The sequence below is a fragment of the Chiloscyllium punctatum genome, chromosome 10, assembly GCF_047496795.1.
Source record: "Chiloscyllium punctatum isolate Juve2018m chromosome 10, sChiPun1.3, whole genome shotgun sequence".
Taxonomy (NCBI): domain Eukaryota; kingdom Metazoa; phylum Chordata; class Chondrichthyes; order Orectolobiformes; family Hemiscylliidae; genus Chiloscyllium; species Chiloscyllium punctatum.
Window position 1 is genome coordinate 52,421,204 of NC_092748.1, and position 26,615 is coordinate 52,447,818.

The 26,615-nt window shown below is 40.8% G+C and overlaps 1 protein-coding gene across 3 annotated transcripts in view; it reads left to right on the top strand.

Annotated features, from left to right (window-relative positions):
• The first annotated feature begins 6,403 nt into the window (after positions 1-6,403).
• LOC140482128 (dual 3',5'-cyclic-AMP and -GMP phosphodiesterase 11A-like) overlaps positions 6,404-26,615 on the top strand; it is a 424,709-nt gene continuing 404,497 nt past the window's right edge. For 2 of the 3 annotated variants that reach the window (XM_072579132.1, XM_072579135.1), the window contains exon 1: positions 6,404-6,799. In XM_072579132.1, coding sequence (XP_072435233.1) covers positions 6,755-6,799 — 45 coding nt within the window. In that variant the 5' untranslated portion in view covers positions 6,404-6,754. Of the gene's footprint in view, positions 6,809-26,615 lie in introns of all 3 variants that reach the window. The other variant, XM_072579133.1, reaches the window with a different exon arrangement.

The following is a 26,615-nucleotide window of genomic DNA, read 5'->3' on the forward strand; positions in this document are numbered from 1 at the left end:
GTTTCAGAAATTAGTTAAGAATGATTTGCCTTTCATAAACTATGCTTAATTTGGGTAATCTTGTTAATGTGAGCTTTCCAAGTGGTTTGTTACTATGTCTTTTATAAAAGATTCTATCATTTTCTGGTGTAATTCTGTCATTTTAAGTAGTAGGCTACATTTGCCACTCTCCAATCTATAGAAACTGCTCCAGAGTCTGTAAATGTTTGGAAGGTAACCACCAATGGATCCAACATTTCCAAGGCCGCTTCCTTTAGTAATCTGGGATGCAGATTAATAGGTCCTGGGGATTTGTAAACCTTTACAGTGGTGACAGATGGATGAAAGTGGTGTTTGGGTGGTTGGGTACCAGTTAAGTGGTGTGTTTTATTCTGAACGGTGTTCAGATTTCTGAGTGTTCTTTGAGCTACATCAATCCAAGCAAATGGAAACAATTCCAACGCAACCTTGATTTTTGCCTTGTAGATGGTGCACAGATATTGAGGAGATTGGAGTTAAGGTCTTACCGCAGAATTCCCAGGTTCTGACTGGCTGTCATTTATATATTTGACTAGTCTAGTTTAGTTTTTGAACAATGGTAACACGTAGTATCTTGATGGAAGAGGAATTCAGCAATGGTAATGCCACTGAATGTCTTTGAATAAGGAGATGGTTAGGTTTTCTCTTTTTGGAGATTATTATGACTAGCATTTGTGTGGCATGGATGTGAATGGCATTTATCAAGCCAAGCTTGGATGTTGTCCAATTTTGCTGCATGTAGATACGAGCTGATTTCAATATCTGAAGTCATGAATATGATAAGTGGTGCACAATCATCAGCAAAAGTCCTGACTTTGAACATTATGATGGAGGGAAGGTTATTGATGAAGCAGCAGAATCTGGCTGAGCCTAGGCCACTACCCTGAGAAAATCATTCTCATTGACTGCAGTCTTGCTAGAGCTATTTGATGGTTTACTTGTTTATGTTATGCCTTGATGTTGGCAGCATTCAATCTCACCTTACTTCTGGAGTTTATGTCTTTTGACCGTATTTAGAAAAAGCTGTAAAGAGGCCAGGTGCTGAGTGATCCTTACAGAACTCTATCTAAACATCAATGAGCAGGTTATTGCTGAGAAAGTGTAGTTTGATACCACTGTTGACTACCTCTTTCATCACTTTGCTGATGATTGAGAGTAGACTGTTTGGTTATGAATTGACCAGGTTGAAGTTGACTTACACAAAAACAGAAATTACTGGAAAGCTCAGCAGGTCTGGCAGCATCTGTGCAGAGAAGTCGAAGTTAACATTTTGGGTCTGGTGATCTTGCCTCAGAACGGATGGTAGCTAGGAAAATGTCAGTTTATATGCAGAAGATAGGGTGGAGGAGGGGGTAAGGAGTAAATGATAGAGCCCAAAGACAGAGAAGAACAGTTGGATAGACAAAGGAGTCAATAACGATCTGACTGGGAGGGTGAATAGCTGTTAATGGAGACAGTTAGTGGGTAGTGTGTAATGGCAGACTATGTGATAACTACTGCTTCACTTGGAAGGACTGTTTGGGCCTTGGATACTGAGGAACGTGGAGGTAAATGGGCAGGTATCACACCTTCGGCAGTTGAAGGAGAAGGTGCCATGAGGCTGTGTTTGTTAGGGGTAGGTGAGGTGTTGGGAGTGAAGGACGAGTGGATCAGAGTGTCCCAGAGGGAACAAATCCTGCGGAAGGAAGACAAGAGGGGAGGGGAATATTTGTCTGGTGCCAGCATCTCACTGGAGGTGGTGGTAATGGCTGCTAATAATCTTCTGGACTGGGATGCTGGTTGGGTGGTAGGCAAGGACAAAAATCAACGTTTTGGGCTGGAGCCCTTCATCAGGAATGAAGCTGGGAGTCTCTGGGGTGGAGAGATAAATGGGAGGGGGTGGTAGGATGTGGTTGGGGAGAAGGTAGCTGAGAGTGCAATAGGTGGATGGAGATGGGGGTAAAGGTGATAGGTAAGAGAGGAGAGTGGAGCGGATAGGTGGGAAGGAAGATTGACAGATGGAACAGGTCAAGAGGGCGGTGCTGAGCTGGCAGGTTGGAACTGGGGTAAGGCAGGGGGAGGGCAAATGAGGAAATTGGTGAAGTCCACATTGATGCCCTCTGATTGAAAACATTACACCTCCTCCCATCTTACCGCCTGCAAAAATGCTATCCGGTATTCCCAATTCCTCTGCCACCGCCGCATCTGCTCCCGAGGACCAGTTTCACCACAGAACATGCCAGATTGCCTCCTCCTTTAAAAACCAAAATTTCCTCTCCCACGTGGTTGAAGCTGCCCTTCAATGCATCTCATCCACGTGCCGCACCTCCGGGCTCGAACCCATTCTTCCAACCACAACAAGGACAGAACACCCCTGGTCCTCACCTTCCACCCTACCATCATCCACTGACATTTCCGCCACCTACAAATGGACTCCACCACCAGGGTTATATTTCCTTCCCACTCCTATCCGCTTTCGGCAAAGACTGTTCCCTCTGTGACTACCTGGTCAGGTCCACGCCCCCTAACAAGCCACCCTCCCCTCCTGGCACCTTCCCCTGCCACTGCAGGAATTGCAAAACCTGCGCCCACACCTCCTCCCTCACCTCCACCCAAGGCCCCAAAGGAGCCTTCCACATCCATCAAAGTCTCACCTGCACTTCCACACATGACATTTACTGTATCTGTTTCTCCCGATGCAGTCTCCTCTACACTGGGGAGGCTGGACACCTTCTCGCAGAGTGCTTGAGAGAGCATCTCTGGGACACCTGCACCAATCAACCCCACCACCCCAAGGCTGAACATTTCAACTCCCCCTCCCACTCTGCCGAGGACATACAGGTCCTGGGCTTCCTCCATCGCCACTCCTTCACTACCCGAAGCCTAGAGGAAGTACCCCTCGGGACCCTTCAACCCTAGAGCATCAATGTGGACTTCACCAGTTTCCTCATTTGCCTTCGCCCCACCTTACCCCAGTTCCAACCTTCCAGCTCAGCACCGCTCTCATGACCTGTCCCACCTGTCAATCTTCCTTCCCACCTATCTGCTCCACCCTCCTCTCCGACCTGTCACCTTTACCCCCATCTCCATCCACCTACTGCATTCTCAGCTACCTTCCCCCCAACCCCACCCCCTCCCATTTATCTCTCTACCCCTAAGGCTCCCAGCCTCACTCATGATGAAGGGGTCCAGCCGGAAATGTTGATTTTCCTGCCCTCAGATGCTGCCTGACCTGCTGTGCTTTTCCAGCAACACATTCTCAACTCTGATCTCCAGCATCTGCAGACCCCTCACTGTCTCGAAGGACAAGGAAAACTCTATTGCTGTTGTGGGAGGGAAGAAAGGGGGCAAGGGCAGAAGTGCAGGAAATGGGTCAGACCCAGTGAAGGACCCTGTTGACAACAGTGCTGAGGAATCCTCGGTTGAGGAAGAAGGTGGACATTTCAGAGACTCCCTTGTTGAAGTTGGCCTCGTCAAAACATATATGACGGAGATGGAGGAACTGGGAGAATGGAATGGAGTCTTTACATGAGACAGGGTGTGAGGATGCGTAGTCCAGGTAGCTGTGGGAGTTCGAGAGAGGGAAGCAGCACTGATGATATTGTTGATATATCGGAGAAGGAGTTATGGGTGGGAGCCAGAATAGGTCTGCAAGAAGGAATGTTCCGCATACCCCATGAAGAGAGAGGCATAACTGGTTTTTATTTTGAATTTGTTTTGATTTTTGGTTGCTTAATATGTCTGATAATTCTTCACATTGTTGAGTAGTTGCCAGTGTTGAAGCTGTACTGGAACAGCTCTAACATTGCCTGAACTGAACTTAGTTGTACTATTGATTACAAACAATGTTTGAATATTAGAATGATTAAATACCCATCGCCAGTAATTAGTCAATGTCATTATTTATTCAGACCAACATTAATTTAGACAGCCTTTTATCCTTATGTGGCTCTAAGCTAAAGAGAAGAGCAGCCTCAAAAATCAATGCATCCCAAAGTCCCTCTGACCTTGTACATGTTTTAGAACTCTGCCATTTAGTCTGAGTTGCCTGCTGCTATTCCATCAGTAAGGGAGCATGGTCAAATGAGGGAATCTTCACCTTATTCTGATAAAACTGTGTATCTGAATGCATGTAGTATTCAAAACAAAGTCAATGAATTGCTACCAAAGTGAATGAATATGATCTGGTAACCATTGCAGAAATGTGGCTATATGATGACAAAGATTAGGTTCAAATATTGGAGGTTATATGATATTTAAGAAGGACAGCAAGCTAGGTAAAGGCAGACAGGTCACTTTCCTAATCAAAGATAGTATTGGTGCAATTATTAGAAATGATCTTGAATTAGGATGTAGAACCAGTTGGGTGGAGATGAGAAATAATAGAGGAAATAAATCACTTATGGGACCAATCTACAGACCCCCAAATAATAACGATAATATAGGAATAAATATAGTAGAAACATGTAGGGAACTTGTGATAAAGAGATGGCGACAATTGTGAGTGATTTTAACCGTATATAAACTGGAAAATTCAAAATGGTAATTGTAACCTGATGAGTTTATAGAATGCTTTTGCAAGAGTTTCTTAGAGCTGCCCTTGAACTGGTCAGAGAGCAGCTGTACTGGACTCGGTTATGTGAAATAATTAATGAATCATTTCAGAGTAAAGTTATCTCTAGGTATCAGCAACTGGAATGTGATTGAATTTTATATCCAGTGTGAAAGGGAGAAGAATGAGTCTAATAGTAGTACTGTAAACTTTAAAAAAGACAACTATGTGGGCAAGCAAATTATCCTAGCTGAAATGAACTGGGACATTAGGCTAGGAGATAGATCAAGGTAAAATCAATGACTGCAGATGCTGAAAACCAAATACTGGATTAGTGGTGCTGGAAGAGCACAGCAGTTCAGGCAGCATCCAACGAGCAGCGAAATCGACGTATCGGGCAAAAGCCCTTCATCAGGAATAAAGGCAGTGAGCCTGAAGTGTGGGGAGATAAGCTAGAGGAGGGTGGGGATGGGGAGAGAGTAGCATAGAGTATTCTTGTAGAGAGAGGAGGAAAACTTCTTCAAGGCAGGCATCCTTGCAAGAGGATTCGCAGTAGGGTTAAAATCAACAAGGTAAAAACAATGACTGCAGATGCTGAAAACCAAATACTGGATTAGTGGTGCTGGAAGAGCACAGCAGTTCAGGCAGCATCCAACGAGCAGCGAAATCGAGGAGATAGATCAGTAGAGAAGCAGTGGCACACATTAAAGAGATTCTTCCAAATATTCCGAATACATACATGCCTAGTGTAAAGAAAAACTCCAAGTTGAGAACCCACCATCCATGGTTAAGTAAAGATATTAGGGAAAGCATCAAACTTGATGAAACAGTGTACAATTGCACCAAGGTTAGTGAAAAGTCAGATAACTAGTCGGAATACAAACAATGGCAGAGTGTGACTGGAAGGTTAATCAAGACAAATAAAGCATGAGAGGAAGCGAATTGGAAATATGAAAATTATAAGAAATAGGAGTAGAATGGTCCTTTGGCCTATCGGATGGAAAGTATGTTTATTCTTGTGGGTTAACCCAAAACTGAACTATACTGTTTTAAAATTAGGTGTCACCATTTTAGGTCAGAGTTGAGGGACAAGTTTTTCTTTGAATTGTGTGATTTTGGAACTTTCTGCCTCAAAGCAGTGAAAGTGCTGTTTTAGATATTTTTATGGTAGAGACAAGTTCTTTTTAGACAAGTGGAACAAAGATGACAGTTAAAAAGGTGGAATTCGGAAACAGATCAAGCGTGATCTTTTTGAATGGTGGAACAGGTTTGAAGGATTGAATGGCCTATTTCTGCTTCTAATTAATATGATCTGCAAAATGCATCACCTCACACTTTTCTGTATTAAGTTCCATCTGTCACATGTTGTAAATTATAATGGTTCCGGTCTTTTAGAATACTGTATATTCTCTTATTTTTGAATATAATTTTAGTTTAAGGAATATACCTTTTAGGTCATTGGTTATAAAACTCAGAATAGAAGAGAAAGAGAGCTATAAAACAGCAGGTGGGCTTACTTAGCTGGAGAACTGGAAACATGATGTCTGCATTCCTCAGTCATGGAGTCTAGAGGAATGTTTTTGTTTTAAAAAGTACACCCAAATTAATTTAAAATCATTCAGTAAACCAGATAGGCTGTCAAAAGCCATTTATTTTAGTAGATCAAAGAAGAAGTTTAGTTTAATCAGCCCAGAGAATTCTATGTTGTAATTGGGAGGATTGGAATTTAGGAAGGATCTCTGGTTTCAATCTATGTAAGCCCAGTAGATTTTGCTGGGAGGTGTTACCTTTCAGTTTTGAGCTCATGTGGCTTTCAGCTCACTTGAGAGAAGCTAGCCAAAATAAATTACAGTTAGACAGACCTGTGCTATAAGCAGCATAAAACATTAACTTCACCATTAAGAGTATGGAAGATGATGGAGGATTAAACTCAGTTTGAAATTTATGAGGAACAGAAGTTGGAGTTTGGAACTGTTGGGAGAATATACAGTGTGCTTCAGTGTCTTATTCTAAAACAAAACTAACCTGTAGTAAAGCTTGGAAGTATTGGAAAAGTAACCAGAACAAGGGATTAATGTGACCACAATCAAAGAGATGATAAAAGAAACTTTTACCTCTTGAGAACAGCTGGATCTCAGGAAAATCTGTGAGAGGACTGTGGAATTCTTATGGGTGGTTCCATTAAATTAAATAACTTTAAAACTAATGTTTATTATAAGAAAACTCTTGCAGAAGGAGCAAGTAAACCGAGTGAGTAACGTATGTAGTTTTAAACTATATTGTTGAATTAATAGTGCTGTTTTCTTTAAGTTTTTATAGACATTAAAGTTTGTTTTCAACATTTCTGTTAATTTATCAAAAAAAAGATTAATCAAACACTATCTGCCCTTTATAAATTTACGCTGGCTCTCCCTAATTAACTTGAACCTTTCCAAGTGTATGTTGATTTTTTTTCCCCTGATTATTGTTTCTAAAATCTAACAAACCACTGTTGTTAAACTGACTGATCGGTCATTACCAAGAATATCCTTATGTCCTTTTTTCTAATGCATAAATGCATGTGTTTGTTAATTCAGTTTGGGATTTAAGTATCTGCCGTGATTGATGGCAGTCATCCTCCAAAGTAACATGGGCAGAAGGAAATGCTGCCTATCAATCAAATGCAATAGCTCAGGTTATAGTTTACCTGATGTACTGGATTACACTCCAGCTCATAGAGAACAAAAGTAGTTGACTATGTGAGCTAACCATTATGTTATGTGAGTAATATACGTGGTTGGACCTTGCATTGAAGGTCTTCTGTTAGCACAAACATATCAAACTAAACAACAAAAACAATATTTGTGTTATATCTTTGACATCTTTTTGGATTGTTTTGCAAACTATAATATTTAATAATTAGTTATCCATGCTATAGTATTAAAAATGTGTTATCATGACATTGAAAGCTCAGCACAACTCATAAACTAGCAAATGTGATCAAGACATCCCATTGATTTCTCACCACCTTCCCTAGATGTTAAGCACACAGTGTGTCATCAAATCTCACTAAACTTCACATGGGATTGCAATTCTTCACTTTTGCCGATCTGTCCTCAAACTTCTCTCTCAATAGCCATTCTATCTTGGACTGCCTAAAAGACCGTTTCCATTCTGTTTGATCCCCCTCCTTTCTTGCATCTATGCTCTCCTGAACTTTGGAAACTATACTCACAGGTCCAACTCGTGTGTTAGTTTTTCACCAACAACCAGTTTCACCAGGCTCGTACTACCCCTTTTATTCCCTTGAGTTCTAATATAGCCCAGTTGCATCAAGTAAATGCATTTTTCATGGGCTTTTCAATCCCCACTGAGCTGTTGGTTGCACATGGCTTCTTCTGAGCCCCATAGTTCACACATTTTTCAGGAGCCATGAATCCAATACGTATTAAACGTTTGAAACTTTTGTCTGAGTCCTAACAGCATAGGTATTTTCATTATTTCTTGACTTTCACTGATTCCTCTACACAGACCCCATATAGTTCAGTTATGTTTCCTTCTCACTCTCACTTTTTTCCTTCTTTCTTCCAGTCTCCCAATATGTCACCTTTGATTTCCTCTTTGGTGACCCTTGAACTGTCCTGAGGGACCTATTGAAAATCGTGCAACTATACTCACCTCTATTTCTGGGCAACATTAAATATAACTAATATTCTGGGAACAGTCAAATATACCAAGTATGCCCTGAATGTTAACTTTTCACAACAGTTGGCTTCTGCAGTACAATGAATCTTACAAAAAAGAAGACTTCATTGCACTATTTACAGAAAATAATTTTGCAAATGTTACATTAAAATATTAATTACCAGGTACAACTGCCTTGTAGAATTAATTTAACCAATGTCTTACAAGTTGTCTAACAGAATGTATTAGATCTTTGTCAATATATTTAGGGGTTATTCATTTAGGGGTCAGAAAGAAAACATGGCATCATCAGCTTATTTAGTTATTTTGTCCCAAATGATTCACTTCTGCATTTCAAGCATCTTCAGCTGGGTTTTTGGTATTGTGACATGTTAATGGAAGCACTAATGTATTTGAGGACAATCTGTCTTTTCCATTCATGTATATTAACACATCACACATTAGAATGTATTGTTCTATTCCTTTTATGGACTGTAGAATGGAATTGGATAAAAGGTTACTATTTCTGAAACTTGTGTCAAGTGGTCAACTGAACATTGACACCAGAGGGCAGCAGTCCTATAAAGAAGCCTGCCTTAATTACAGAGGTTACATAGTTAACACCACATTACAGTAATCTGAAAACTAATAATTCAAAAGTGATAATTCAAATTAATGTTCTTATAATAGAAGAGCATTGGATGATTCCAATTTAGCAACTGTGCCAGGAATCCATTAGTCCTTATCAAAACTGTGCCACCATTTGTGACTTGAGAACCAAGAGAAATCCTCAATGGATTTTGTTGTGGCACTTTTCCTGAGCCATAGTATTAAAATCCCCTATTTGATTTGACCTGTGGGGGAGGCAGGATGAAAATTCAAACTGTCCTAAAGGGTTTCTATTTTGAGAAATCCTGGTCGCATTTACAAATTTGTGAATGACACAAAAATAGGAGACAGAGTAACCAGTGTCAATGGAAGCATAAAATTATAGGGTTGTTATTAAATAATGTGAATGAGCACAATTGTGACAAATGGATCTAAGTGAAGATAAGAACATGAAGTACCTAAATACAAATGGGATTTCACAAAACGCCCCTGGCAGGATTCAAGGGCGATTTGGACTACCTATCTGGATATGTCATCAATGTCCACATCCCATGAAAGAATAAGTGAAAAAAAGTGATTGATGACATGTTAACTTTGGATGCCCTCCATTTTATTCCAAGGATATTTTTGGTGTGATCCTGTCTTTGCCCTTCTTGTCTCTTGGTCTTTTACACTGAACCATGCCTTTGCGCCATGAATCTGGTGGCAATACAGCTACTGCTGAGCTACAGCTTGTCTGAGACCAACCCCTTCAACCAGTCCTAGAGAATAATATTTGGTTCAACATCAACCACCTCAAGACCCTCAAACCAAACTTCCATTTCATTCTAGCCAAGGTTCATGAACTGGAGATTTCATATGAAGTAATGAATTCACAAGTACATAAAACAGTAACATTTTTTACAATGTAATTTGAAACCACAGGTGTTCATATTTATTTTGTCGTCTACTTTGATCTATAATCTGTAAACAAATAATACTTTGCTTCTTCACTGCTGTTTTAATTTTATTGGCGTCCAGGGTCATGTTAATTTTTAAGTGTCAAAATGGAGTCATATTAGAAAATAGTTCTACAGTGTTTCTCTGAGTTATCTATAACCTGTAATTTTCTCTCCATAACTGTCTCTGCATCCTGAGATTTGAAAGAATTAGGAGTTAACGTTCACAATAACAGTTTCCACACAAATTGCACTTCAATCCACAAAATATCATTGACATTCCAAAGCTACTTTTAAAATTTGGATCTACTCATTAGAAGTAGAAGTGGAACTGTTCATGATAGATAAGTTATATTCAGTTAGATTTTCCAAAATTCATAATTCCTTTGCTGCTATTTCCTCATCTGTTTTCCCAGTGCGTCACTCAGAGCTATATCTCTGAGTTTCTCTCATCTAGATGTACTGCAATATTTGTGATTGTGTGCAGAGTAAAAGTTGCCATAGCCTCAGAGGATCAGAGTATGCCGTCATGTTAGAGAGAGATGACCAGTGCTGGTTTAACCTGAGAGCTCAGGACCTGCATGGTGGCCTCAATCAATACAGGAATTAAACCCTGTAACTCTGCATCACAAACCTGTCATCCAGTCAACTCAGCTAACTGTCCCAACACATGTTATCCAGCATCAGGTCTACACTATCAGATAAATGATGAATGAGCCAAATGTTTCTTCAAAATACCTTTCACAGAAATTGCATTACAACATACTTATACCCACTTGCACAGTTGTGAAAGGTGAGTGAAATGGACAAGGGTACTTATATCTATTAGTGACCTACTTACTTATTTTGTTTTATTCTAATTTTTTTCGTTAATTATGAACAATGCCAAGAGATATTCTTTAAAAGTATGACTATACAAACGCCTATCAGGTACATTTTACTTTATCTCACCCAATTTTTCAGAAATGAAGTAATAAAGGGCAATTCTGATCTGGTTTACTACAATTTTAAATACAGACAGAAATTGCATCAGCCGAAGGCTGGCCAACCTCCTTGTTAAATATGCAGATGAGGCTTTGATGACATAATAGGGGTCCAATCTACTACTTTAACCTGAGGCTTGCGCAGAGGAGTTGTCCTTCCAGAGCAAACCTTTCAGGAGCAAGAATCAATGGCAGAAGGTAAACAGTGAGTAAAGTTTTAAAAATTAATGTAATGTTTTCTTGAAGCCTAAGTTGAGTCACACCTTTGGCACAGAATTCAATGTATATGTGTTCCTTTAGCTGAAAGCATGCCAAGATTATTTCACTGCTTCTATAATAAGCTGGTGCCTAACATAAGGAAACAATGTTGAAAAAGAGGACTACTCAGAAATTACTTTACTCCCTTCAATTCCTATATCAATTGAAGCCACCATGCAGATCCTGAGTTCTCACCACTGGTCATCTCTCTTTAATGTGACAGCAGCGCTCTGACCCTCTGGGGCTATGGCAACTTTTACTCTGCACACAATCACAAATATTGCAGTACGTCTAGATGAGAGAAAGTCAGAGGAATAGCTTTGAGTGACGCACTCAAAATAGATGAGGAAATGGCTGTGACGGAGTTATGAACTTCGGAAAATCTAACTGAATGTAACTTACCTATCATGAACAGTTCCCAATTCTATTCCAAATAATTTAAAAAAAAGAAATGGAACTTGCGTACCAACTAGTTCCATGTTGCATTAACAACTGGAGAATCAATTTCTTGTTCACACAGTCATGTAAGTGTGGTGAGATCTACATTTATGGCTGATAAAGTGGTAGTGGGTAGGCTTTGAAGGGATACGGTTTATCTTGGCATCAAATAATGCAATAGATCCTTGTAAGGTTTAGGGGGTGAGAATGGAATGGTGAATGGAAACTAGCAAAATTGTCAATATTATAGAGAAAAGGGTAGTTTTCCATGTTTCTTTATGATATTGGCAACAATAAAATAATAAGTCAGCCACTTTTCTTACTGCATAAACATTTGTTCTATGATTTGATTCAAAAATATAAGAAAAATCCATCAAACATTAGCCTAATTTAAAAAAGCAAATTCTGAAAAACTTTAAAATGTTTGTAAAATTACTGTTAAAGTATTTTCTAATTCTAATTTGTATTGAGATTCCAAACAAACTGGACTTCAATGCATGATTACAATGGGTAGAAATTTGATCCAAAAATCTAGTAAGTTAACTGGGCCTCCTCAAGGCCCTCATCATAAAGCTGCATTAATTTAAAGCAAATGTTTAGTGTCTGTACTGTTGTTTGAACCAAGTGTTCTTGTTTAGATTACATCGGTACGTCTTCAGATTTTGCCACCTCCTCCAATACAAATAACATTTGGTGGCATAAACACCCACCCTGTTCTCCAATAGTTTTTCGACCTGGAGAAGCTCACCTTGATTTCCAGGCAGATAATTTCAATGGGTGTGACAACTGATGCACAATCATTTTGGGATATAGTGACCAGAAGATGGTTGCTTTAAACCAGTACTTGCAGACCTTGCTTTCTACTATATCACCAAGACAATTCCTGCCATTATGTTCACAGTTCAGAAATAGGATCTCAGACTTTAAATGATTTATGAGTTAATTGGTTCATTTGTTTTTTCAGAAAAATGAAATATTGTTGTAAATGAATTATAATTATCTGCTGCTTCTTAGAGGCTTATTTCTTATAATTGGCACATAGAAATACCCACACGCTCAAATAATTTTGGTTACAAAATAAAAGTTATGTAAGCATTATTCCAGGATTAATCAACTGAGAAATAAGAAACTCTTGATATCCAAATAAGGTGTGAACATGCCTTTGGGTGGGATTCATCTCTGTACCATGATTATATCCTTTCAAACATCCAAATTTGTTTATTTATAAATGGTCTAGCTTTACAAATATTCTGCAAGTAGAAGCATGAACACTTTTTTTTTGATTAACCAACATAGAAATACAAAGAGTTGTCACAAAATCCAACCAGTCCATTTACCTTCTTGGTGAATTGTCTTGAACGTTTACTCATCGTATTCTTGTGTTCCTTCTGTCCCTTTACCTTCATCCTCCTATCCAATCTAACCTTAAACATTAACACAATTTTACTTCAACCTCATATCCTTAAAGTCAATTCATAACTCCCTGTCAAGAATTGATCATCTTCAAGAAGCAGAGGAGCAGTTACAAAAACAAAAATATGTTTTTAAAATATAAATCGCTCACTAGCAGCATTATAAAAGATCATTTAATAATGATGGTATTTATATTCCCCTTCTGATAAAGCAATATAATACATATTGTAAATTATATAGTATCACTTATTGAAAATATGACAGAAAAATGAAAACAAGCACAATAATATTCTGTTAAGCTTACAAAACAAACATCATGGGGTGAAATTAATGTTTTGGAGATAGTGAGGACTGCAGTTGCTGGAGATTCATTTCAAAATAGTGATGGAAAGGATAGTTGAAGTTCTAAATTGGAGAAAGGCCAATTTTGACGGTATTAGGTAAGAACTTTTGAAAGTTGATTGGAGGCAGATATTCGCAGGTAAAAGGATGGCTGGAAAATGGGAAGCCTTCAGAAATGAGATAATAAGAATCCAGAGAAAGTGTATTCCTGTCAGGGTGAAAGGGAAGGCTGGTAGGTATAGGAAATGCTGGATGACTAAAGAAATTGAGGGTTTAGTTAAGAAAAAGAAGGAAGCATATGTCAAGTACAGACAAGCTAGATTGAGTGAATCCTTAGAGTATAAAGAAAGTAGGAGTATACTTAAGAGGGAAATCAGGAGGGCAAAAAGGGGACATGAGATAGCTTTGGCAAATAGAATTAAGGAGAATCCAAAGGGTTTTTACAAATATATTAAGGACAAAAGGGTAACTAGGGAGAGAATAGGGCCCCTCAAACATCAGCAAGGCGACCTTTGTGTGGAGCCACAAAAAATGGGGGAGATACTAAATGAATATTTTGCATCAGTATTTACTGTGGAAAAGGATATGGAAGATATAGACTGTAGGGAAATAGATGGTGACATCTTGCGAAATGTCCAGATTACAGAGGAGGAAGTGCTGGATGTCTTGAAACAGTTAAAGGTGAATAAATCCCCAGGACCTGATCAAGTGTACCCGACAACTCTGTGGGAAGCTAGAGAAGTGATTGCTGGGCCTCTTGCTGAGATATTTGTATCATCGATAGTCACAGGTGAGGTGCTGGAAGACTGGAGGTTGGCAAACGTGGTGCTACTGTTTAAGAAGGGCGGTAAAGACAAGCCAGGGAACTATAGACCAGTGAGCCTGATCTCGGTGGTGGGCAAGTTGTTGGAGGGAATCCTGAGGGACAGAATGTATATGTATTTGGAAAGGTAAGGACTGATGCAGGATAGTCAACATGGCTTTGTGCGTGGGAAGTCATGTCTCATAAGCTTGATTGAGGTTTTTGAAGAAGTAACAAAGAAGATTGAGGGCAGAGTGGTAGATGTGATCTATATGGACTTCAGTAAGGTGTTCGACAAGGTTCCTCTTGGGAGACTGATTAGCAAGGTTAGATCTCATGGAATACAGGGAGAACTAGCCATTTGGATACAGAACTGGCTCAAAGGTGGTGGTGGAGGGTTGTTTTTAAGACTGGAGGCCTGTGACCAGTGGAGTGCCACAAGGATCGGTGCTGTGTCCTCTACTTTTTGTCATTTTATATAAATGATTTGGATGCGAGCATAAGAGATACAGTTAGTAAGTTTGCAGATGACACCAAAATTGGAGATATGGTGGACAGCGAAGAGGGTTACCTCAGATTACAACAGGGTTTTGATCAGATGGGCCAATGGACTGAGAAGTGGCAGATGGAGTTTAATTCAGATAAATGTGAGGTGCTGCATTTTGGGAAAGCAAATCTTAGCAGGACTTATACACTTAATGGTAAGATCGTCGGGAGTGTTGCTGAACGAAGAGACTTTGGAGTGCAGGTTAATAGTTCCTTGAAAATGGAGTCACAGGTAGATAGGATAGTGAAGAAGGCGTTTGGTATGCTTTCCTTTATTGGTGAGAATATTGAGTACAGGAGTTGGGAGGTCATGTTGCGGCTGTACAGGACATTGGTTAGGCCACTGTTGGAATATTGCATGCAATTCTGGTCTCCTTCCTATGGTAAAGATGTTGTGAAACTTGAAAGGATTCAGAAAAGATTTACAAGGATGTTGCCAGGGTTGGAGGATATGAGCTACAGGGAGAGGCTGAACAGGCTAGGGCTGTTTTCCCTGGAGCGTCGGAGGCTGAGGGGTGACCTTGTAGAGGTTTACAAAATTGAGAGGCATGGATAGGATAAATAGGCAAAGTCTTTTCCCTGGGGTCGTGGATTCCAGAACAAGAGGGCATAGGTTTAGGGTGAGAGGGGAAAGATATAAAAGACCTAAGGGGCAACGTTTTCACGCAGAGGATGGTACGTGTATGGAATGAGCTGCCAGAGGATGTGGTGGAGACTGGTACAATTGCAACATATTTAAGAGTCATTTGGATGGGTATATGAATAGAAAGAGTTTGGAGGGATATGGGCTGGGTGCTGGCAGGTGGGACTAGATTGGGTTGGGATATCTGGTCGGCATGGACGGGTTGGACCGAAGGGTTTGTTTCCGTGTTGTACATCTCTATGACTCTATCAGGGTTGAATCGTGTGGCACTGGAAAAGCACAGCAGATTAGGCAGCATCCAAGATGCAGGAGGATCGATGTTCCAGGCATAAGCCCTTCATCAGCCATGTGGAGTGGGTGGGTGGGGGGGGGAAAGGGGGCTGAGACACAAATAGGAAGGTGGGGAAGGCACGGGGGGTAGAAGGAAGGTAGCTGCGAAGGTGCTAGGTAAAAGCAGGTGGGGATGTGGTGATAGGTCAGAGGGGAGGGTGGAGCGGATAGTTGGGAAGGAAGATGGACAGTTCAAGAGGGCAGTGTCGTTGGAGGGTTGAATTTGGGATGAGGTAAGGGGAGGGGTGATGAGGAAACTGGTGAAATCGACGTTGATGCCGTGTGGTTGGAGGATCCCAAGGCAGAAGTTCTTCCTCCAGGCATCAGGTGGCTTGGATTTGTCAGTGGAGGAAGCCCAGGACTTGCATGTCCTTGGTGGAATGGGAGGGTATGCTGAAGTGTTTGGCTACAGGGCGGTGGGGTTGTTTGGTATGTGTGTCTTAGAGATGTGCCCTCAAACGTTCCATGAGTTGGCATCCTGAGATTAGTGTTTTGATCTGCTCACTGTGTGGGAGGTTAGTAGTCTGGTCTGGGTCTCCTCCATTGGTGATTCGATCTTCTCTGAGTTTTACAAACTCCAAGACTAGGCTCTGCTCCACAAGTAAGGCCCTGGGAGTGCTCGCGGAGGTCGACACCACGGCCACAGATGCGTCCGTTGCTGCAGAGGAGTGCCCTGCCTGTTGTGATCCCCGCGGTCCCTTCCCTTTCGTCATTTTTCTAACTATTTTAAACTAACACACAGCAACTCTTGGGGTCAAAAACTAACAATTTCTACCACAATGGGTAAATAAAGGGAGGATAAGTGCACCACTTTATCTGAGTTCTAGTGCAGAGCTCAGCAGGGCACACCCACTGGATCGCCACCATCTTGAATCTCCCCAATTTTTAAAGTTTAATTTATTAGGTCAGATTCTCATCATAACGCCCTGTTTAATTGGTCAAGTATGCGAATATTGTTGTGTTAAAAATCATTGAAAAATCCACTGCTTAACTTTGGCTTCCCAATAAGGAAGGAGCCATGGAGGTGTTAGTGGGTAGTGTGAGAGCCCCCTGTTGGCAAGGGGGAAAAGTCTCCTTTCATTTGTGTTATATGTTGGTTTGTTGTAGAAGTAGTTGTTAGAAGTTTTGATTTGGTAGTCTTAGCAGTTGTATTTTTAAATTTATATGAACTATTTGTTGTTTTCACTCGGCTGTTTTTACTATGAGTGGGGTTCTTCCTCACGGGGTGGAGGGGGGGGTGGTTGGTGGTGGTCACTGACTGTTTTGGACGGCTATGACTAACTGTTCATTTAAATGGTGCACCTGGAATGTTAAGGGGAGTCATTCACTAATTATGAGAAAAAAATACTTTTAAGCCTTAGAAAACAGAGGGTCGATGTAGCCTTGCTGCAAGAAACACATCTAACCGATAAGGAGCACTTGAAGTTACAGCAGGGAGGGTTCGGATGGGTGTTTTTCTCATCGTTTCATTTGAAAAGTAGAGGAGTTGCTATACTCATCCAGAAGAATCTCCCATTTCAATGTTAGACCAAATTAAGGATGAATAAGGGCGATTTATGATTCTTAAAGCTTGAATAGATGGAAAGAAGTATGGGATTTTGAATGTATATTACCCCCTGGCACATCCCCTCAAATTTTGAATGGATGCGCTTTCCAGGCTAATGGTGCTAAGGTCGCATCATACAATTATAGTGGGAGACTTTAACTGGCTTATTGACCCTACAGTGGACAGAATGCCTGGGGGCCTTGCAGGTATATCCCCACACTCCAGGCAGTTAGTGGACCTGAACAGGGAGCTGGGGTTGGTGGATGTGTGGAGATGTCTTCACCCTGAGGGTTGGGATTTCACCTTTTTCTCTAACCCACAGAAGTGCTATTCTAGAATTGACATGTTTTTGGCCTCTGATGAAGGGCTTTTGCCCGAAACACCGATTTTACTGCTTCTCGGATGCTACCTGAACTGCTGTGCTTTTCCAGCACCACTAATCCAGAATCTGGTTTCCAGCATCTGCAGTCATTGTTTTTACCATGTTTTTGGCTCCATCGACCTTTTTGAATTCAGTGCTGTCTTGCAGAACTGGGAACATAGCCATTTCTGATCATGCAACAGTGTACCTGAAGGTCAAGGCCGGTGGTGATGGGACAGGCTCGCAGCACTGGTGCATGGATCCTTGCCTCTTGAAGAATAGCAAGTTCATTGAGTATTTTTGGCAGGAATTTAAAATGTTTTGGGACATTAATTTGGGTATGGCAAGTAATCGTCAGTGCGCTGGGAGACTGCCAAGGATTATGTAAGGGGTTTGATTATTTTTTTACTCAGAGACCTGGAAGTGGCAGAGGGGAGAACAGCAGCGTATGCTCGAGGCCTGGCTGAAGGTAGCTGAGACAGCATTCTTTGACAAACCGTCTGTAACCAAGTTGCAGCGGATTACAGCCCTCAGGGCTATGTTGAATGTTGCACTCACCCAGACAGCGAAAAGGGAAATCTCCTTTGCGAAATAGTGGTTATTCGAGGATGGTGATTAAACCGGGTTGATGCCTAGCATACCTGGCCAGAAAGAAGAATGCCCCCTAATCTGGTGCTGGTACTCTTACTTGCGATGCCAAAAAGATTAACGGAGCATTTCGGAAGTTCTACTCTGAGCTGTACCGATCAGAAGGCTTTGAGGACAGATTGGCGAAGATGGAGTCCTTTTTCAAGACCCTGGACCTTCCAGGTGTAACTTCAGAGCAGGTGTCTTTTTTGAATGCCCCTCTGAAATTCCAAGAGATACAGGAGGCTGCGAGGCAGCTCCAGAGTGGAAAAGTACCCGGCCCAGATGGACTTCAAAGTGAGTTTTACAAGAAATTTATGGACACATTGGCTGAGCCACTGTTGGATATGTACAACTACTCGTACAGATAGGACTGCCTCCCATCCTCTTTGAGAGAAGCAAATATTTCTCTTATTCTCAAGAAAGGGAAAGCCCCAGAGGATTGCATTTTGTACAGGCCCATATCATTACTGAACGTGGACTTTAAAATTCTGACAAAAATGCTGGCATTGAGGTTGGAAAGAGTTTTGTCCTTACATTGTAAAGGAGGACCAGACAGGTTTTACTAAGGGTTGTGGGTCTACTAATAATATTAGAAGAGTATTAAACATGGTTCAGGTATGCCAGCAAGGGTCAATTCCGGGCTTGGTAATCTCTCTGGATGCAGAGAATGCATTTGACCGGGTGGAGTGTCCGTACCTCTTTTATGTCCTGGAGCAGTTTGGTCTTGGAGGGGTTTTTGCCAGGTGGGTGACCTGAAAGCAGCAGCTCTCACTAATGGTGTACGGTTGGACAATTTTAGTATCGGTAGAGGCAGCCGACAAAGATGCCCTCTCTGATCGCTATTATTTACATTGGTGATTGAGCCATTGGCAGAGGCCATCTGGAGGGACACCAATATAATTGCTCCGGAAGTGGGATCAGGCAGGCATAAGATCACCCTTTATGTGGATGATGTTCTTTTCTTTTTAACTGATCCGATGATATCTGTGTCCCGCTTAATACAATTTGGTTCTAATGGGTTTGTTTTTGGGGTATAAAATTAATTTCATGAAGTCGGAGGCCATGCCTGTGGGATTGTTAGAGAAGGTAAGACAGGACCTTCAGCGCTGCGAGGATCTTCCCATATCCTGTTTGGGTAGAATAGCTCTGGTCAAAATGACTGTTCTTCCTCATTTTATTATATCCCATGCGAATGCTCCCTTTGATGCTGCCTAGGCAAGCACAACGGAACTGTAGTTTTCATAGGTTTTTTTTTCTCTCTCTCCTCAGTGATTAGTGGAGGAGAGTAGTACTTTGTTTACTGTTATTGTCACTATATTATAAGATTGTTATACTGTTTTGTAGTGATTTTGTAATTTTGTAAAAAATGTAATCCTTTTTTCTCAATAATTGTATTTACAAAAAAAAACACCTACTAATGTCAAGAAAAACTCAGCTGGTGAGGTGTCATTAAAGGTAAAGTTTTCAGTTGCATCCTTGGACATCATGCTTTTCGCTACATCATATAAAGGCTCATAGAGTGATTCTATTTCCTGTGGATGGGCGAAAGAATCTTGTCCCAAAAAAGCAGAAAGCATGTCTAGAAGAGGCAGAGCTGAGTAGCAGGAACGTAATGTCTTCCTCCTGAGGTTCAATTTCATTTTCAAGGCAGGAATGATGTCCTGCCATATAGCAATGTGGTTGAGTCTCTCATGGAAAATTAAAGATGTCTAGACAGCTATATCCATGTCCCATCAATGAATTAAAAAAAACAAACTCAAACCTCAGACTGTGTGAACCTGCTGGTGTGGCAGCACATGGGATGACAGAGTAAATCCTTTCTCACTTCAGGTAACATGAGCAGTGAAGGGCAGGAAACAAGCAGACTGTCTATATCTCTTCCAAAAACATACAGGGGATAAAACATAGGAATTACTGGAAAAAGAAAAAAAAATTGTGGATGCACAAGGGTAATCGTCTGAACGTTAATACTGTATTAAGCTGTCACTATATGCTTAATGTTGACAAATCTTAACTTATTTTTCAATACTCCATTGTCCTGTCCTTCCCATTGCTACTGTATAGCTTCAGTCTTGAGGAAAATAGTGCAAGAAGAATTGTATAAAGAGCAATAGGGTCAATGAGAGAAATGGATTGTTGACTGTGAGATTGTTTGTTTGTTTTTTTCCTGGGTGCTTGGGTTGGGTGGCACCTGGTGGAGGCAACACACTAAGGTTAGTATTGTTGTCAAACGGTTGTATTGCCTTAGATTAACTGAGCTCAGCCTGAATGAGTCCATCCTGTGAATCTCTGTTAAATGAGCAGCTGCAAGCATCACTATAATACCAGGTTGTTCTTCTTTCAAAAATATAGACATCTCTTCATCTTTCTCCTTTTGCAACAGCAATGTGCTCTATTGTACTGTGTTACCAGTATCACACTGGGCAACCTTGCTGGTGTACACTTGAGGACATCCCCACATCTGTCCAGTATCAGAATTATCTCTTCAACAACCTGATGACTTGCTCAATGGCACTCTTGTGCTCACATGGCACAAGTTATTTCTCTCCCATTCTTTGAAACTCCATGGGTACAAGCCCAACCTACTTCATCTCTCCTCATAAGAAACTTCCTCCATACTGGGAATCAACCTAAATGAACTTTGCTGGACTGCTTCCAATGCCAGTATATTCTTCCTTAGATAAGTGGTCCAGGACTGTTCACAGTATTCCAGCTGTGGTCTGACATTTTTCTCACTCATAGGACGTGGGCATCACGTGCTAGTTCACAATTTTTATTTCCCTTCTGAAGGCATTTTCTTCAACTGCGGTAGTTTTGGTGCTATAGGTGGATTCACCACAACATTTAGGGAAGGAACTCCAGGATTTTGACCCAGTGACAGTGAAGGAACGGCGATATATTTCCAGGTCAGGATGGTAGTGGCTTGGAAGGGAACTTGCAGATGGTGGTGTTCCCATGTATCTGCTGCCCTTGTCCTTCTAGATGAAAGTGGCTGTAGATTTGGAAGTTTGGTGAATTTCTGCAGCACATATTGCAGATGGTAAACAGCTGCTGTTGTTGAACATCAGTGGAGGAGGGAGTGTATGTTTGTGGATCTGGTTACTTTGCCCTGGATGGTATCCAGTTTCTTAAGTGTTGTTGAAGTTGCATTCATCAAGCCAAGTATTCCAGGGCAGTCCTGACTTGTGTCTTGTAGATGGTGGATGGACTTTGGTGAGTCAGCAGAGTCCTACTCTCTGAAGGATTCATATCCTTTGACGTACTCTTGTAGTCACTGTAATTATATTGTTAGTCCAGTACAGTTGCTAGTCAGTGGTAACCACCCCCTCCCCCCCCCCCCCCCCCCCCACTCACCCCCCCCAAAAAAAAATGTTGCTAAGTGATGGTTATGACATTGTTAAGGATTGATGTTTACTTTCTGTCTTTTTTGACGATGGTCATTGCCTGGTATTGTGAGGGGTGAATGTTACTTTCCATTGTTCAGCTGTGATAATGCTGGCACTTTAAAAAAAAGTTATTTTGTCCTGGGCTTTTTGAGGAGATGTTGTAAAGGCAGAGGTGCTGAAATGGCTACTGGAGATGACCTAAGTCAACGATTTAGGTAGACTTTATGTTTCTTCTAAAACAGTTGTAACAATTCAAGAGGAATGGCCAGGTCTCACAGATCAGGCTTTCTAGTTTTTTTTTTAGCTGTAGCAGTCAAAAGCTGTTTTAGGTATCAGAAAGGTTGGAGCTTTAATAAAGGATTAATAGCTGCTACATTCTCTGAAATCTCTTTTGATGCTGTTTCCTTCTGGTTTGGTGAACTACATGTAAGAATCTGTCTGAATTTACCTTTTTTACCAAGGGGTGTGTTTACTTTATTGGAACAGTTAATTAGTAATAGGTCCGGTATCTATTATGCGGTTACGTTTTTCAATAGTTGTTGTGCTAAATTCCTCTTTCTTTTTTGTTTGTATTTTACATACAATGTTTAAATAAATTATTTTGCTTAATGTCGAAGTTTGACCAGTCGAATTGTATTTGGAATGTGCCTTTAAAATAAGAAAATGTAAGGGTCTAGGCTACCTTCTTAAAATATTTTGAAGGTTCTGTTCTTGTCCATAACAAATTGGAGTACGGAGATAAGGGGTACGGAGATAAGGCTGGAACAGGATACTAATTAGGAATGATCAGCCATGATCATATTGAATGGCGGTGCAGGCTCGAAGGGCAGAATGGCCTACTCCTGCATCTATTGTCTATTGTCTATTGTCTATTGTCTATTGTCTATTGGAGGCTCTTGTCAGGATCAAAATCTATAATTCCAATTTGGGTTTAGGATTTTTGGACTCCAAGGCAGCGAGTAGTAGGTGTTAGTGTCTTTTGCTTCAGGTGTTGAATTTGGTTGGTTTAAACAGGGGTGTGCCTTTGTACTAATGGCACTTAGAGTTTTCCGGGGGTGGAAGAAGTGACTTCAGGAGTTTTATACATGGTGAGCAAGGCAAAGCTGTTGGAATTGACAGACAAGCTGGATTTGGGGTTGCCTTTGTGAGGAAAAGGGAGATAATTACAGCATTAACTCAATATTTAAATTTGCTGGAAATGTCATCAAAATCTTTGGAAATGGCTAGAATTCAATTGCAGATGAAGCAGCATGAACATGAAAAGGAACTGAAATGATTTGAATGATGGTTAAAAGCAGAGGAAAGAGAAAAGAAAGGACTATCCCTGGCAGAACAAAAAAGGAAAGCATGGCTCCCTCAGAAGAAAGGGAGGAAGAGCGAGAAGGGCAGCAAGGGAAAGAATTTGAACTTCAGAAGTTTGCAATTAGATGGAAAGTTGACATAAGTGCAGAAGTGAAGGTAGAGAGTAACCTTAGTGCAGAGGATAGTGATGATGAGCAAACCCATTGTAGTCAAAGGCCAGTTTTAATATAGAGGAACCTCAATTATCCGAATATCAATTATTCAAATCTTGGATTATCTGAAGGAGATCTCGAGGTCCCAACAGAAACATTACATCAAAGACTTATTTCCAACACTGATCGCATATTTTGTTAAAATTGACTGATCTCTCTCTCTCTCTCTCTCTCTCTCTCTTTCCTCCCCCCCAGATAATCTCTCCATCCACCTGTCAAAAAGTCGCTGTAAAAAGTTGTGTGCGCACATGCTATTTGGAGACTTACCCCACAAAGGCAGCAGTAGTCATGTTGGTGTCCAGTCCGGCTTTCCCGGAGAGAGGGTAGAGGTGGACTGGGGAGGTGAGCATGTTGGGGTGGCGGGGTGGGGGGCAGTGTTGTACAGGGTTTGGGGCTGGCGGGGGACAGAGGACGGTTTTGGATAGGATTGGGGGGTGGGGACGGGGAGGTGGTGTTGGGCAGGGGCTCGCACATGGTGTGCTGCTGCCTCGTCTCCTGGACGGGGAGCAGACTTAAAAAACTCAGAGTCCCAGAGGAAAGGCATTTAATCAATTAATCGAATAATCGATTATCCAAACAAAATAGTGCAGATAATCGAGGTACCTCTGTATATCCAAGCGGTGCCTAAATTTAATGAGAAGGATGTAGGAACCCTTTTTTATTTCATTTGAGAAAGTGGCTAAACAAATTAAGTGGCTGGTGACCATGTGGGTTTTGTTGATCCAAACAAAGTTGTGGGTGGAGCTAGTGAGGTGTTTGCATCACTATCAGAGGAGTCATCTGGTGAGTTTGAGAAGGTGAAGAAACCAATCTTAAGCACATATGAGGTTGTGCCAGAAGCCTACAGACAACATTTCATGAATCTAAAGAGGGACCATAGTCAAACCTACACTGAGTTTGAAAGGATCAAATAAAGTAATTAAGGGGAATAAGGACATTAAAAATAGATCAAACATATGACACTATTAGAAAGACAGTTATTTTGGAGGAGTTCAAAAATTCACTTCCTGAGGTAGTGAGAACTCACATGAAAGTGCAGAGAGTGGAAATTGCAAGATTAGCAGCTGAAATAGCTGATGATTGTGACTTGGTTCACAAATTGATGTTTGGCTTCCAACATCAATCTCAATCTATGAGGGATAGAAATTGGGAAAAAGAGAAACCCTCCATTGGTAAGGGAAAAGTAGACCTCGTTGAAGATAATAAAGATAGCTTACCACAGGTTAGTAAGGAAACCCATGAGGGGGAAAGAGATGTAAAAAAGCTCAGGTGTTCTCATTGCAATAAAGTAGGCCACATGAAGTCACAGTGCTGGTGCTTTAAAAAATACACTGGGAAGATGGATGTAGGAAAACCAGTGAATTTTGTTGTAGTAGCAAAGGAAAGCATAATGGAAGCTAAAAAGTTGCATCAGAACGTACAACCTGGTCAGAAGTTGGTTGAGAAGGAAGTGCTAGATCTTCTTAAACCATTTACTTGTGAGGGTAATGCCAGGAGGAGCAACTAAAGAAATTACAATTTTTAGAGACACAGGAGCATGTCAGTTTTTGATATTAAGAGATGAGGAGATATGTCATTCAGAAGGACTTTTGCCAAAAAAAGTGTAACGTGTGGAATTCATGGTGAGACGAGAAGTGCTCCCTTATGTAGAGTGAGGTTGGAGTGTCCTGTGAAATGTGGACAAGTGGTGGTCAGAGTACTAGAAGAGTTGTCTGCTCCAGGAATACAATTTGTCCCCTTTGTAATGATACAACTGGATCACAGGGAGGGGTGCTGCCAACTGTGTTTGAAAAGCCAGTGGAAAATTAGGCAACTGAGGTATTACAGGAAGTATATCCTGGGATTTTTCCTGACTTTGCGATCTTGTTATCGCACAGGTTGAACCAGGAGGAGAAATCAAAAAATAAAGATAGGGAGGTTGACACATAATTATCAGAGACCATGTTTGATTGAAAAAAAACAAGAACAGGTGGAAGACAAAGTGAATATTTTTAGTTTAGAGTAAATAACTGAGTTACAACAGAAAGATTAAGGGATGCAAAAACCATACAGAGATGAATCTGAGTGTATTCTAGAATGTTACTATCTTAAATGATGTCTTGATGAAGAAATGGAGACTATCACACATTCAGACGGATGAAAAATGTGCAGAAGTTCATCAAGTTGTATTGTCAGTGAGTTATAGAAAGGAAGTGTTGCAGGTAGCACATGAATTATCAGTAGGAGGTCATTTAGGAGTAAGGAAAACTCAAGCCAAATTACAAAGAAAACATTTTTACTGGTCTGAACTGCATAAGGGAGTAGTTGAATTTAGCCAGACATGTCATATGTGTCAGGTAATCGGAAAACCTCAGGCCGTAATAAAACCAGCACCTTCAATTCCCATTCTTGCATTTGAAGAACCTTTTCACAAGGTTCTAATTGATTGTGTATGACCCCTACCTAAAACAAAAAGTTGGAATCATTATTTGTTGACAATAATGGATGTGTCCATTAGATTTCAGAGGCTACTGCATTACGCAGTATCACAGCTAAAAGGATTGTAGAAGAGTTACTCAAGTTTTTCACTAGATATGGATTACCCACAGAGATACAATCAGATCAATGTTCAAATTTTACATCAAAATTATTCAGGGAAGTTATGGATAGCTTAGAGTAAAACAATTCAAATCCACTGCGTACCATTCAGAATTGCAGGGAGCATTAGAACGGTGGCATCAAACTTTAAAGACCATGTTGAAGGCTTATAGTCAAAACTATCCGGAGAATTGGGATAAAGGAATTCTGTTTGTACTTTTTGCGATTAAATTCAGTCCATCTGAATTAGTTTTTGGACATGAATTGAGAGGACCACTAAAACTAGTTAAGGAGAAATTGGTGAATCAGAGTTCACAGACCACATATTTGGAGTATGTGTCAAATTTTAGGGAAAGATTAAATAGAGTGGGTGAGTTGACTAGACAATACTTAAATGTAGCACAACATATGATGAAACTGGAAGCAGATAAGAAATCTAGAATTCACGATTTTGCTAATGGATAAAAAGTGTAAGTGTTACTTCCAATGATAGGAAAATCTTTAAAAGAAAGAAGATTGAATGTCGATTGATAGTCGCAGGTGAGGTGCCGGAAGACTGGAGATTGGCTAACGTGGTGCCACTGTTTAAGCAGGATGGTAAGGACAAACCAGGGAACTATAGACCAGTGAGCCTTACGTCAGTGGTGGGCAAGTTGTTGGAGGGAATCTTGAGGGACAGGATGTACATGTATTTGGAAAGGCAAAGACTGATTCGGGATAGTCAATATGGCTTTGTGCGTGGGAAATCATGTCTCACAAACTTGATTGAGTTTTTTGAAGAAGTAACAAGAAAGATTGAGGGCAGGGCAGTAGATGTGATCTATATAGACTTCAGTAAGGCATTCGACAAGGTTCCCCATGGGAGACTGGTTAGCAAGTTAGATCTCAGGGAATACAGGGAGAACTAGCCAATTGGATATGGAACTGGCTCAAAGGTAGAAGAGAGAGGGTAGTGGTGGAGAGTTGTTTTTCAAACTGGAAGCCTGTGATCAATGGAGTGTTACAAGGATGGATGCTGGGTCCTCTACTTTTCGTCATTTATATAAACGATTTATATGTGAGCATAAGAGGTACGTTTAGTAAATTT